Here is a 12,628-nt window from a genome sequence, read left to right as displayed (position 1 = left end):
TCGATCGCCAGTACCAAAAAATAAACTAAAATACATTTCTTAGCCACTTACTAATATTGGCTCCACCCTTAGCTAAAGTGCTCAATTGCCACAAGTGTTAATAACATTAGGCTTCAAACAGTCATGTGTTCATAATAAAAGGTAACACCTAACCCCAAAACGTGTTCAAATTGTATTAGCTTCTTCGGAGGAAATAGAAAGAGATGCCTCATCTCCTTTATATTTTGCATTACTAATTACTTGTTTCACGTATGAGGAATCCCCTTTAGTTTTCACTTTTTTTCAAAACAGTGATGACCAAAACTTTCTAAACAATTCTGTTTTCCTAAATAACTTTGATGACTTCAGTGTATCCAAAGGAGTTGTCATCCAGAATCCTGTCACTACTTTTACAGTGTCAAAAATAATATCACAGTTCAATAGAATGAACTCTTCACAATATGTAGCTAATAAAACTATTAAATTTGTACATATGTAAATATTTATTTAGGTTTTTTGCGACAGTGTCCTGCTGTGTAGTTCAGACTGATCTTGAATGCACTTTGTGCCCCAGGCTGCCCTCTGACTCGATCTTCCTGCCTCAGCCTCGAGTACTGGGATTGTAGGTGTGCTCCCCTAGTTAAGTGCCTGGCTGTACTTAACTAATTTTAAAATTCCAGCTCTAGCCAGGTGCAGTGATGAAAACCTGTAATCCCAACTACTTAGAAGGCTGAAACAGAAGGATGTGACATTCACGTCTAGCATGGGCAGCACAGGGATACCTCTCAAAATAAAAAGGGCTTTAGGTATAGCTCGTTGGTAGAGCACTTGACTAAGTTGTACAAGGCCCTGGGTTCAATCCCCAGTACCACAAAAAAAGAAATAAATAAAATCATTACTCTGAAACTTTCATTTGACTTTAACTCATTTGTCTTTGACCAACCTTGTAATACCTTTTTTTTTTTTTTTTTTTTTTTTTTTTTTGTTAAAATACAGTAATCAGCTTTACTTGCAAAGGAACTTTGCTTGATATTTATGGAAAATGTTTCTTTTGGTTTTATTCATTTTATATATAGTTTCACCTATTCTAGGTCACTGAATTATGAAATTTTTATAGCTGCTGTACTAGTGCCTTACAGATTCTTCAATTGTTGGCTAAAGAGTCTAGACTATAACTATGTAATATCATAGATCTGGTACATAAAACCATAATGCAAGTCTTTATTCACTTACCCAGATAGGAAATGTTAATCAGATGACCCAGAAATAAAGTTTACAAAATATGTTTTTTTGTTTTTTGTGGCTATAGGTAGCAGTCATTGACATTCCCATTCCTTTTTATACTTTTCTTTTGAGATAGGCTCTCTCAGGGCTGGTTTTGAATTTAAGATCCTACTGCCTCACCCTCCCAAGTAGCTGGTATTACAGATGTGCACACCACACCCAGCTCATTTTGGGGTTTTTTTTTGGTTTTGTTTTTTATCTACTACAGAAGCAAAGCCTAGTTCATTTTACTGGAAGATAGAAAAAGAAAAGAGAAGACCTTGGATTAGATTTTACAGGATGTGCTTTATTTATATTAACAAATATAGAACATGGTTTTGTGGATTATTTAAATGTTTTTGCTATATTAAAATTGAGCCTGATCTAGCCAATTAAGTATCTGGAACATAATTATCCTTTTTGTTTGTTTATTTATTTATTTTGTTTTGTTTTGTTTTTTGAGACAGCCTCTCATTATGTAGTTGATACTGACCTGGAACTCACTCTGTAGCCCAGGCTGGTCTCAAACTCACAGGATCCTCCTGCCTCAGCCTCCTGAGTGCTGGGATTACAGGCGTGCACCACCACGCCCAGCTGGAAGTATATTTTCTTTTCCATTGCTTTGTACTTTAGGCTGACCTTGAATTTGCAGCCAGGAGTCCTCCTGCCTCAGCTTTCTGAGTTCTGGGATTAAAGGTGAGTGCTACCACACCTGGCCTCTTAGGTTTCTGAGAACTTTTAGGGCCCTGAAAATAATTTTTCCAAGTACTTCTTGAGTTTATTGTAGAAATTGACCAGTATATTTAATCATAATATTTTGGTCAAATCTAGCAGAAGTAGCCAGGTGTGGTGGTGCAGGTCTAATCCCAGCACTCAGGAAGCTGAGGCAAGGAGGTTCACTATGAGTTTAAGACCAGCCTAAACTACATAACAAGACAGTCTCGGAAACACAAAACAAAACAAAAAGGTAGCAAAAGTAGCAGTAGGTTTTTCAAAAAATTGGACACATGCTGGGTATGGTTGTGCATGCCTGTTATCCCATCACTCAGGAGTCTGAGGCAGGTCAATTGCCATGAGTTTGAGCCCAGTCTGGGCTACTTAGTGAGTTCAAGGCAAGCCTGAACTACACAGAGAGACCATCTCTTAAAAAAAAAAAAAAAAAGCTGGGCATGATGGCACATGCCTGTAATCCCAGCACTCAGAAGGCTGAGGCAGGAGGATCCTATGAGTTTGAGACCAGCCTGGGCTACATAGTGAGTTCCAGGTCAATCTCAACTACACAGTGAGACCCTGTCTCAAAAAATCAAAAAGAAAAAAGAAAAGGGACACAAGACAGAGTAGTGAAATCTTGAGTTTAGATTCAGAATAACAAAATGTTTTATAGGAAGAAGTGCATTTTAAGTATTTCTGTACCTCTGCTAGACAAAGCTGCTAGAATTTATTTTACTTTAGGTTATCTGTAATACATGAATTGGGCTTTGAGGTATTGAAAATATTCTAGATGTGCACAGCAGCAATTACAGTGATGCCCTGACTTCACTGCTTTAGTCTTTCTTGAGTTGAGAAGCTAGAGGTTGATAATGGGATGTACTAAGCAGTATAGATGCTGTGATTGCTTGGATTTCAGAAAGTTATGAATAAATATTCATATCATAAATCTGACAATATTCTTTCATTTCATAGGAAAAGGCTCCTCTGTTTCTGAAGAGAAAGGTGAATCTGATGATGAAAAACCAAGGAAAGGAGAAAGACGTTCATCCAGGGTCAGACAGGTAACTCTGATACTTCCTAAACCCTTCAGTCACCTTTTTGAGTAATATTTTAGCTATTTCCACCTCTTTCTTTTCCTCTTCAAAATTTTTTTTAAATTATCATTTCCAGATTTCTATATGTAGTCCTTTTCTCTCTTCTGTCTTTTTTTTTTTTTTTTAATTTTTTTTAATTTTTTTGGTGAAGAGTGACTGGGATTGTATAGGGGCCTCCTGCATAACAAATAAGCGCTGTATACTGAGCAGTATCCCCACTCCTTTTTATTTTATTTTAAGACAGGGTTTCACTAACTTGCCCAAGCTGGACTCGAACTCAAGATTCTCCTGCCTTGAGCTCCCAAGTTTCTTGGATTATAGGCATATACACAGCACCTGGCTTTTCATCTTTTTCATATTATTTTGTTTGGTTGGAGAGGTTGTTTGTTTGTTTTGTTGAGATCGAACTCGGGTCCTTGTGCTTGCGAGGCAGGCTGCAGAACCACTGAGCTAAATCCCTGCCCTCCCCCGCTTGAGACAAGATCTCACTGTATTGTTCAGACTGGCCTTAAACTCACTCTATAGCCCAGGTTGGCCTCAAACTCAAAATGATCCTCCTGCCTCAGCCTCCCAAGTATTGAGATTACAGGTGTGTGCTAGCCTTCATATTTCTAAGCAAATATCTAGTTTCTTAATTTAAATGGGAATAACAACAGACTTGTTACTGTTGCGGGGTGGGCTTTGTGCTGTGGGAGTTCATGTATATTTTTAAAGCACATTATTAAAGATATGGCATAATTATTCGATTAAAACCTTAAAATTATATGAAACATTATTAAATGAATAGGATACAAAAGTGTACAATAGTATAATTAGGACTATCCAAACTAGATGTAGTGGCTCATGCCTGTAATCCTAACTATTTAGGAGACTGAGACAGGAAGATTGCAAGTTCAAGGCTATCTTGGGTGACTCAGCAAGACTGAATGAAAAAAGGATTGAGGATGTGTAGCTTAGTGGTAGAGTATCTGCCTGGCACCTATGAAGCCCCAAGTTTTCAGTCCCTAGCACCACAAAAGCAAAAAAGAAAAAGGCTACAAAGAACAGAAAAAAAGGAATGAAAGGAAATGCATCAAAATGATATAAATTGAGGCCAGCCTGAAGTACATAGTGAGATCCCCTCTCAATGAAAAAGTATGAACAATCATATAAGTGATAGGTTAGTGCACCCCCCCATGCTTTCTACATATTCCGTTCTTATCTATTTATTTTCTCATTGAGTTTATTGGTACATTTTAGATATACATTACAGTTCCATTCATCACTGGGATCTTGTACCTACCTTTACATAACAGGTCTTGGTTCTCATTTTTTCCCCATACCCCTTTCTTATTTATTTTAAAAGCTTGAAGCTATGAAATGAACCAGTACTGAGTTGTAGTGATATACTCCTGTAATCCCAGCACTGAGGGAGGCTGAGGCAGGAGGATCACAAGTTCCAGTCCTTCCTGGGCAACTTAGCATAGACCCTATCTTAGAAAAAATAAAAAGGGATGGGAATGTAGTTAAATGGTAGGACACCCTTTGGTTTGATCCCTAGTCCTGCATGAAATAAAAACTAACCAGAAGTATCTTCATTTTCGTGTTCCTTTTGGTTCACTATTTTGATACCTCTGAGGGGATCATATTAGTTAGGTTTATTTGTTATCATACCTGTCTGTGTTGTCAGTAGTGTATGTCATTGAATTTCTTCTTCCTAAGGTTATCTCATGCTACACTTACTTTTCCTCTGTTGCTTGTGAGCAAATATATTTGGAGCCTTTGGATGTGTTTTGTTCCAGGCAAGAGCAGCTAAGCTCTCTGAGTACAGCCAGGCTGCTGAAGAGGAAGAGGATCAAGAAACACCTTCCAGAAATCTGAGGGTTAGAGCAGATCGAAATTTGAAAACAGAGGAGGAAGAGGAGGAAGAGGAGGAGGAAGAGGAAGAAGAGGAGGAAGACGAGGAGGGACAAAAATCTAGGGAGGCCCCAATTCTAAGGCAGTTTGAAGAACTAGGGGAAGAGATGTCCCAGGCAAAACCAGAGGAGGTGATGGATGAGAGACCCAAAACCATAAGATCCCAGGATCAGGAGAGGTTAGAGAGAGGAGGACGAGTCACAAGATCCCAGGAAGAGGCCAGAAGAGGTCAACTGGCCAGACAGCAACAAGAGAAAGAAATACAAACAGTTTCTCCCCTTGAGGAGGAAGAAAGAGAAACAAAATCTTCACAGGGCTTGATGAAAAAATCACAGTCCCCTTCCCCTCCTCAACTGACTGAAGATCTGGGAAAGGCTCCTCTTGTGCTACAACCAGAGCAAGCTGCCAGTGAAGAGGAGACTCCCCCACCATTGCTTACCAAGGAAGCATCTTCTCCACCACCTCATACACAGCTACAGAGTGAGGAAGAAATAGAGCCCATGGAAGGCCCCGCTCCTCCTGTCCTCATTCAGTTATCTCCTCCTAGTGCTGAAGCTGAGACCAGAGAGCACACTGTCCAGTTGGTGGGAGGCCCATCACCTTTAGCAAGTCCTGCAGACACCAAAGCAGAATCTCCATCAGAGAAAGTATCAGAGGAGAGTGTCTTGCCCCTAGTTCAGAAAAGCACATTGGCTGAATACTCAACCCCAAAAGGTCATGAAGCTGAGTCAGAAAAATCTGCTCAACCACTCCCTCTAAAAATGGAAGAACTAACACCAGCCAAAGGCATCACTGATGAATCTCTGAAACAGCAGTGTTTGGAACAGATGGAAGACCAAAGGGCTTCTCATTCTCTTTTCCCAAGTCACAAATTAAAACAGTCAGCAGACTCATCCTCAAGCCGGTCCTCTTCATCTTCATCCTCCAGTTCTAGATCCAGATCCCGCTCTCCTGACAGTTCAGGCTCTCAGTCTTACTCACCTCGAAGGTCCAAGCAGAGAGAGGTTTCCCAGTCACAAGTTCACACCACCCCTCACACTAGACCCAAGACAGGCTCCAGGTCAACATCGGAGTCCAGGTCACGTTCCCGATCCTGTTCCCGTTCCCGTTCTGCATCTAGCAGTAGCAGAAAAGTGAGTATAAGACAGTCTTGCACAAATTGATGTTCTGTCTGTATGCCAGTGTTCTGTCTGTATGCCTATTCCAGGAATAGGACAATACTCACTTAGTTCCCAGTTCATTAATTATTTTCATTTCATTACAGAATTTAATTTTCAATTTATTGTTCCCTAACGGAGGTCCTTTTTTTTATATATATACTGGGAATCAAACTTGGGTCCTTGTGCTTTCGAGGCAGGCGCCAAAACCACTGAGCTAAATCCCCGGCCCTATTGGTCCTTTTTATTTGACTCCCTTTGATTCCAAAGAATGTTAAATCCATTTTACTCATCTCTTCTGTGAGACATAAACTTCTTGAGGATATAGATATGACTTTATGTGTGCATCCCAGTACCTAGCACCCATTTGGAACTTGGTAAATTTGTTGAATAAGCAGTCAGAAAGATTATTAACTCAAAAATAAACACGAAGATGAAGAGTGTGAATTGGGTCAATGAGTAGGAAAACTCAATGATCTCCTGAATATGTACTGCCTGTCCATATAAATGTATATCCAGTACATTCCATATAGAGTAATTTTCCTTACTAATGTGTTTCATTCCATTTCTTCAGTCTCTGAGCCCTGGAGTCTCCAGGGACAGCAACACCAGCTACACTGAAACCAAAGATCCCATTTCTGGTCAAGAGGTTGCAGTTCTACCTTTGCCACAGCTGCATGTCCTCGAGCCACAGGAAAGGACACCGACCAGCTTATCCTCTATCCAAGGGAGGCATCTGAACCAGCCTGGGCCAGCCGAAAAGCATGTGACCCAGAGGGTACAGCCTGAGCGGGTAGGCTACTGTGGCCCCTCTCTGAGAGAGTGGAGGACTAGGCATGGTTTTCCCTTTTGTCTTACCTTTAAAATAAAAGTCAGTCTGGGCAAGGCTCAAAAGAAATGCAGAATATTGAGATACCTGCTAGTCCTACTTAACTCATTTCCAATTCCCTGGTTTATGAAAGCTTTGCATGAGTACATGACGCAGGGTTCTCATCTCAGGTTCAGTTCTTGCTCATAACTCTTCCTTTTATCTGCCCAAAAGGAAGCCTTTCTTTGGTTGTCCCAAAAAATTCTAGGGCCGGGGATATAGCTCAGTGGTACTGTGCCTGCTTTGCAGGCGTAAGGTTTTGAGTTTGACCCCCAGTACCCCCCCCACACACACACAAAAAAAATCTAGCCAGATATGGTGCTGCATGCCTGTAATCCTAGCACTTGGGAGGCTGAGGCAGGTGGAACACCACAGGCTTGAGGCCAGCCTGGACTACACAGTGAGATCCTGTCTTTTTAAAATAAAAGAAGTCTGTGCTTACAGATCTAGCTTAGTGGTAGACCACATGCTTAGCATGCATAAGGCCCTGGATAGAAGTAGAAATTCTTAAGTATTTACCTTTAAGCTATAGTCCATTCCACATTGTAAAATGGATAAACTCTTTTTTGTGTGTGTGGTACCAGGGATCGAACTTGGAACCTTGTGTTTGCAAGACAGGCAGCAGAACCATTGAGCCAAATCCCCGGCCCCACATTGTAAAATGAAATAAGATGCAAAGGGCTTTGTGTGGAGCTGGTACTGTGTATGTCCTGCTCTGCCTTTTTCTAGCTCCAGGTTGAAGAAAAGGAACCAAGCAGATTTAAATCCTTTGTTATCTTTGTTTTGCTGTGTTCTGACAGGGGAGCCCAAAGAAATGTGAAGCTGAAGAGGCAGAGCCACCAGCTGCCACACAGCCTCAAACCTCAGAGACTCAGACTTCTCGTCTTCCAGAGTCAGAAAGGATTCGTCACACTGTGTAAGTGATAGATCTTGACTGGTATATATAATAAGGAACTGGGTGTAGGACAGGTCTTTGCTCCCTAAGGTTGTTTGACTAAGCAATCCTAGTTTTAATTTATCTTTTAAAACATGAAGGCAGAGATATATCTGGATAAAGACTAGACTTCAGTTACTGTGGTAGAAGCTGCCACCAAACTCTCGCTCCCTTGGGGGGGTATTGGTGATTGAACCCAGAGCCTTCATACTAAGCTATATCCCCAGCCTTATTTATTTATTTTTGGTACCAAGGATTAAACTCGGGACCTTGCACTTGTGAGGCAGGTGGCGGCACCACTGAGCTAAATTCCCGGCCCATGCCTTTTTAATTTTTTGAAACAATCTCACCTGCTACATTGCCACCCAGAAATAGTTTAATAAAGGATATAGAGGGCCTGTAAATAGTAACACCAAGGGTATGCTGTTAGTCCGTGCATTTTTCCTGGTTACTATCATTTTATTAAACACAGTCTTACGTTCTTTCATCATATAGTGGAGCAAAATATGAAGTTCCTGTCAAGTCACAAATTCATTCCTGCACCCCTTAAACCTTTTGACTGATCTTAAAATTCCTAAAGAAATACTCTTGTATCAGGTAAAGTTGATAATTCAATAGATACCATATGCCATTCATTATTCTTAACTTGGTATTAAAAGAAGCCACTGAGCCAAAATTCTTGGCTTCAAAATCTTGTGGAAAATGAAAATTTAAAGCATTAAGGGAATAAGATTACTTAGCTTTTGGACATCTAGAATTCTGAACTGCTTTGGAGTTGGCTTTAAGTTCTTCCATACTTGTTTTAATATCATTTTAGCACTACTACTACCAATATTCTTTCCCCCTATATATAATAGTCTGATAGTTTACACTCTTCTGAGAGCTTCACACTATCTTTTAACTCTTGGGTTTTGGAGGGTGGTGGGCAGTTGACATGATTGTTTTCCTTGTGACATTAATGATAGTGTGTTATTCTTTAACATAGCTTTTGCTTTGGGATAGACCCTTGCTATATCATCTGTTGTTGGTTCTTGTCTCTGCTGCCATCTCATGGCCATTTTATTTTCCATTGGGAAGCCAAAAGTTCACCCTACTTTTGAAAAGTTTTTGCTTTTCCCTTTTGAGATGGGTATATTCTTTGGAAAAGAGCTTTTTCTTCTAGGACCATAAAGTGAAAACTCAGTGGATTCTGGAATGTATTCAGAATCCCCAGCTACATCATTAATGAGAAAATGGAATAACATTTTCCCATCCTTCTAACTCAGGCATAATCACTACCCTTTCCCAATTCTGTGAAACACAAAGTGCATATTGAGGACCTGCTGCTTACTGGGCTGAGGAACTGCTTCCTGTGTACCTTGAGAAACAGTTTGTTGAAAAATTCTTTGCTATCCTTAAAATTCTGTGAGTGTAAGATCCTAGCAACAGAAAAGTATTTTATGTTGTTTTGAGTCACATATTTCTGGACTTTCTCATTCTAGTTCAGGGCAAGTAAAGATTACAGTCATACACAGAGTTTTTCTCCCCAGGAATTGGTGGTCTTGACCTTCATTTTAGGACTGAGATTAATCTAGCCACATGGATTCCAACAATGTACCATAATAGCCAAGTTGCACTCTGAGCACATATTGAGATTGGCCATTGTTGCCTAGCATCCTATCCTGTAGAAATGGAACCTACACTCAGGAAAATCTCAAACACATACCTCTTACCTGCTTTCCTTCTTCCCTGTCAGATAGTCTGTTCAGCAGCCTAACAGGAAGACATGTACAGCCAGGTGTGGTACTGCACGTCTGTAACCTCAGCACTCTGGAGGCTGGGGCAGGAGTCACTGTAAATTTGAGGCCAGCCTGGGTTACATATTGAGTTTGGGACATCCTAGACTATATAGTGAAACTCTGTCTCAAAAACCCCAAATGTGGTGGTGCACACCTTAATCCCAGCGCTCAGGAAGCTGAGGCAGGAAGATTGCTGAGTTTAAGGCCATCTGGGGTTACATGAGTTCAAGGCCAGCCTGATTTAACATACATAGCAAGACCCTGTCTCAAAAATAAAAACAAAAACAGACATGCCCAAAGGCTTAATTAAGCCCATAGGTGGTTTTAGGATTGGATTTGGTAAATGAATGTTTGAGAACTTTTCCTACATTTCAGCTGATTTGCAAGACTCCTCCTGGTTTTGTACCCCTCCAAACTGCTAGGATTCACAGGCTTGCAGTCCTCTAGATCCCTGGCCAATTTTAAAAGTAAGATCAACTGTATTAAAGAAGAAAATCATTTGTGGCTCAACCTTGATTTTTCCTGTGTGTCTCCACAAGAAGTCAAATGACGTAAAAACAGCAGTAAAATGCTTTTTAAAAATTAGACTACGTCAAGCGCCTCTCACCACTCGGAAGAGATTGCCTAACTTTTTTGCTGTATTTAGTTAAACCTGTTCTGATTTGGATTGTACCTGAGGAACTCTAAATTTATGAGGTAAGGTATCTTTTTTGTTTGCTTGGAGCAGAGATTTGTGAACCCTTAGTTTTATTTCATCCAAGCCCAGTTCCAAAATCTAGTCTTCAGCCTGCTATGGATATCACAAAAATGTCCTCATACAGCTGAAAATAATAATATTCTCTCTTTATATTAAAAAACAGTTGGGAGGGCTGGGAATTTAGCTCAGTGGCACCAAGCCTGCCTTGCAAACACAAGGTACTGAGTTCGATCCCTGGTACTGGGAAAAAAAACAAAAACAAAACAGTAGGGAGGGTTTTTTGTTTTGTTTTAAAAAGGGAGGCAGGTGTGAGCAGCTCTATTATTTGACAGTAGTTAATTCAAACTTTGATTTTTTGGCATGTTGTGATGGTGCACACCTGTAATCTCAGCACTTGGGAGGCTGAGGCAAGAGGATAACTTCGAGTTGAAGGCCAGCCTGGGCCACATTGCAAGACATTATCTCAAAAACAAAACAAAACAAAACAAAACTGAGTTATTTGAAGTACAACCTTCTATGTATGTGAACCAAGTAGGCAGTAACTTCAGGCTCTTGGTTCTTTGCGTATTTGTTCTTCTAGTAGGAAGGAAGGGTTTCCAGTATAATGGTGTAATTGATACTCCCCTGGGGGTCCTACACTGCCAGTATCCCAAATGTTGCATTATTTTTTTAAAAAGCATAATTCAAGCAGAGCATGGTGGCACACAGCTGTAATCTCAGTTGTTTGGAAGACTGAGATAAGAGGATCACAAGTTCAAGTCCAGCTAGATAATTTAGTGAGACCCTATCTCAAAATTTAAAAACTAAATAAATCAAAGCTGGGTATGTAGCTCTCCCTAACTCACTTGTCAGTATCACATGCAAGCATAATTGTCATCAGTAGAGTTTGTTGACTAAAAGATTTGGATCAAAGGTTAGGACATCTAAAATTATACTGTGCCCGGTAATCTTGGAACTAGTAAGCTCCTGAGGATACAAGTTCTAGCATTATTAAATTTTTACATCAGGTCTTTTGCATCTCATGAATTTTCTATAATAACTAAAACTGAAACATATGTTGCTAAAGGAATGTCCTTTTGCCTTAATTTCTTTAAATCATTTATATATGAACAGTAATATAATATTATCTTCCAAGTAGTTCTATCCTTCTGGGCTACAAATGCTTTATGTGCTATTTAATTATGAATAACTGTCCCCACCCCTCTGCCATTCCTAACTTTTATGTTTGCCAATGATTTCAGTAGTATTTGTGCAAGAACTTGAGGGATGGGATGGGAAAAAGATAACCTTTATGTACAAAGGATGGGACAATTTCAAAGATTCCTTATACTCAAAAAAAAAGTCTTGGTATCTCACAAAAGTGATCATAATAATCTTCCTGTATCTTAAGGCCAGTAGTAAAATTCTTTTTTTTTTGGTCCTGGGGATCGAGCTCTAGTCCCTGGGCTTGTAAGGAAGGTAGCAGAACCTCTTAGCTAAATCCCCGGCCCAAAATTCGTAGTCTTAAAAATAGGAGACATGGACCGGGGATTTAGCTCAGTGGTTCAGGTGCCTGCCTTGCAAGCACAAGGATCCAAGTTCAATCCCCAGTTCCAAAAAAAACAAAGGAGACATTTCCAGTAACAAAATTTTTCCAAGTAAGCTTCTGGAGAGGTATTTGAGCACCCAGAAATACGTTAGGACCATGGAGGGACAGAGATCATTTATTTGAGGATGTCTGAAGGTAATGTTTTATGAGGTAATACTCTCTGTGGAACTTTTAGCCAAGAAAGATCCAGAAAAGTTTAGGTCAGCAAGCATTTGTAAGTATCCATGTGGTACTCCCCCAACACCCTAATTCAGAAATATTTACAGAGCCTTCTTTGTGCACTACGGGCCAAGGGAGGTAGTCCTTACCCTTGCAGCACTCTGCAGGGTGGAGGTGGGAGGCAAACTAGTCGTTATAGAGTGATAAGGGCACTGCCAGTCACTGAATCATTTGGAATCAGAGAAAGAGCAGTCTACTCTTTGAGTCAGAAACTTCAGAAGTGACAGCAAATGACACAGTGGACTATTAAGTGTACACACGTATTGTGCATATCCTTACTTTAACTTCAAATCAGTCACAAGCTAACACTCTACTGCACTCTTCCACGAAATAGGTATTGACGGTACACATTAACAAACAGATGTTCAGAGAGGATCAGGAACCTGGCCATTTTCATACAGCTTGTAAGAGGGCTGGGCCAGAACCAAGACGTGGCCTAGCTTT

At 40.2% G+C, this 12,628-nt stretch overlaps 1 protein-coding gene across 1 annotated transcript in view; it reads left to right on the top strand.

Annotated features, from left to right (window-relative positions):
• Nucleotides 1-12,628, top strand: part of Acin1 (apoptotic chromatin condensation inducer 1) — a 37,169-nt gene that overhangs the window by 11,260 nt on the left and 13,281 nt on the right. The window contains 4 exon segments of the mRNA XM_010637785.3: nucleotides 2,926-3,014; nucleotides 4,829-6,076; nucleotides 6,675-6,893; nucleotides 7,769-7,884. Of these exon segments, the coding sequence (XP_010636087.1) occupies nucleotides 2,926-3,014; nucleotides 4,829-6,076; nucleotides 6,675-6,893; nucleotides 7,769-7,884 (1,672 nt within the window).

Source organism: Fukomys damarensis, unplaced genomic scaffold (assembly GCF_012274545.1).
Source record: "Fukomys damarensis isolate Sample0158 unplaced genomic scaffold, DMR_v1.0_HiC HiC_scaffold_17, whole genome shotgun sequence".
NCBI classification, from domain to species: domain Eukaryota; kingdom Metazoa; phylum Chordata; class Mammalia; order Rodentia; family Bathyergidae; genus Fukomys; species Fukomys damarensis.
The sequence above is the reverse complement of the archived record's forward strand: the minus strand, read 5'-3'. Positions and strand labels throughout refer to the sequence as shown.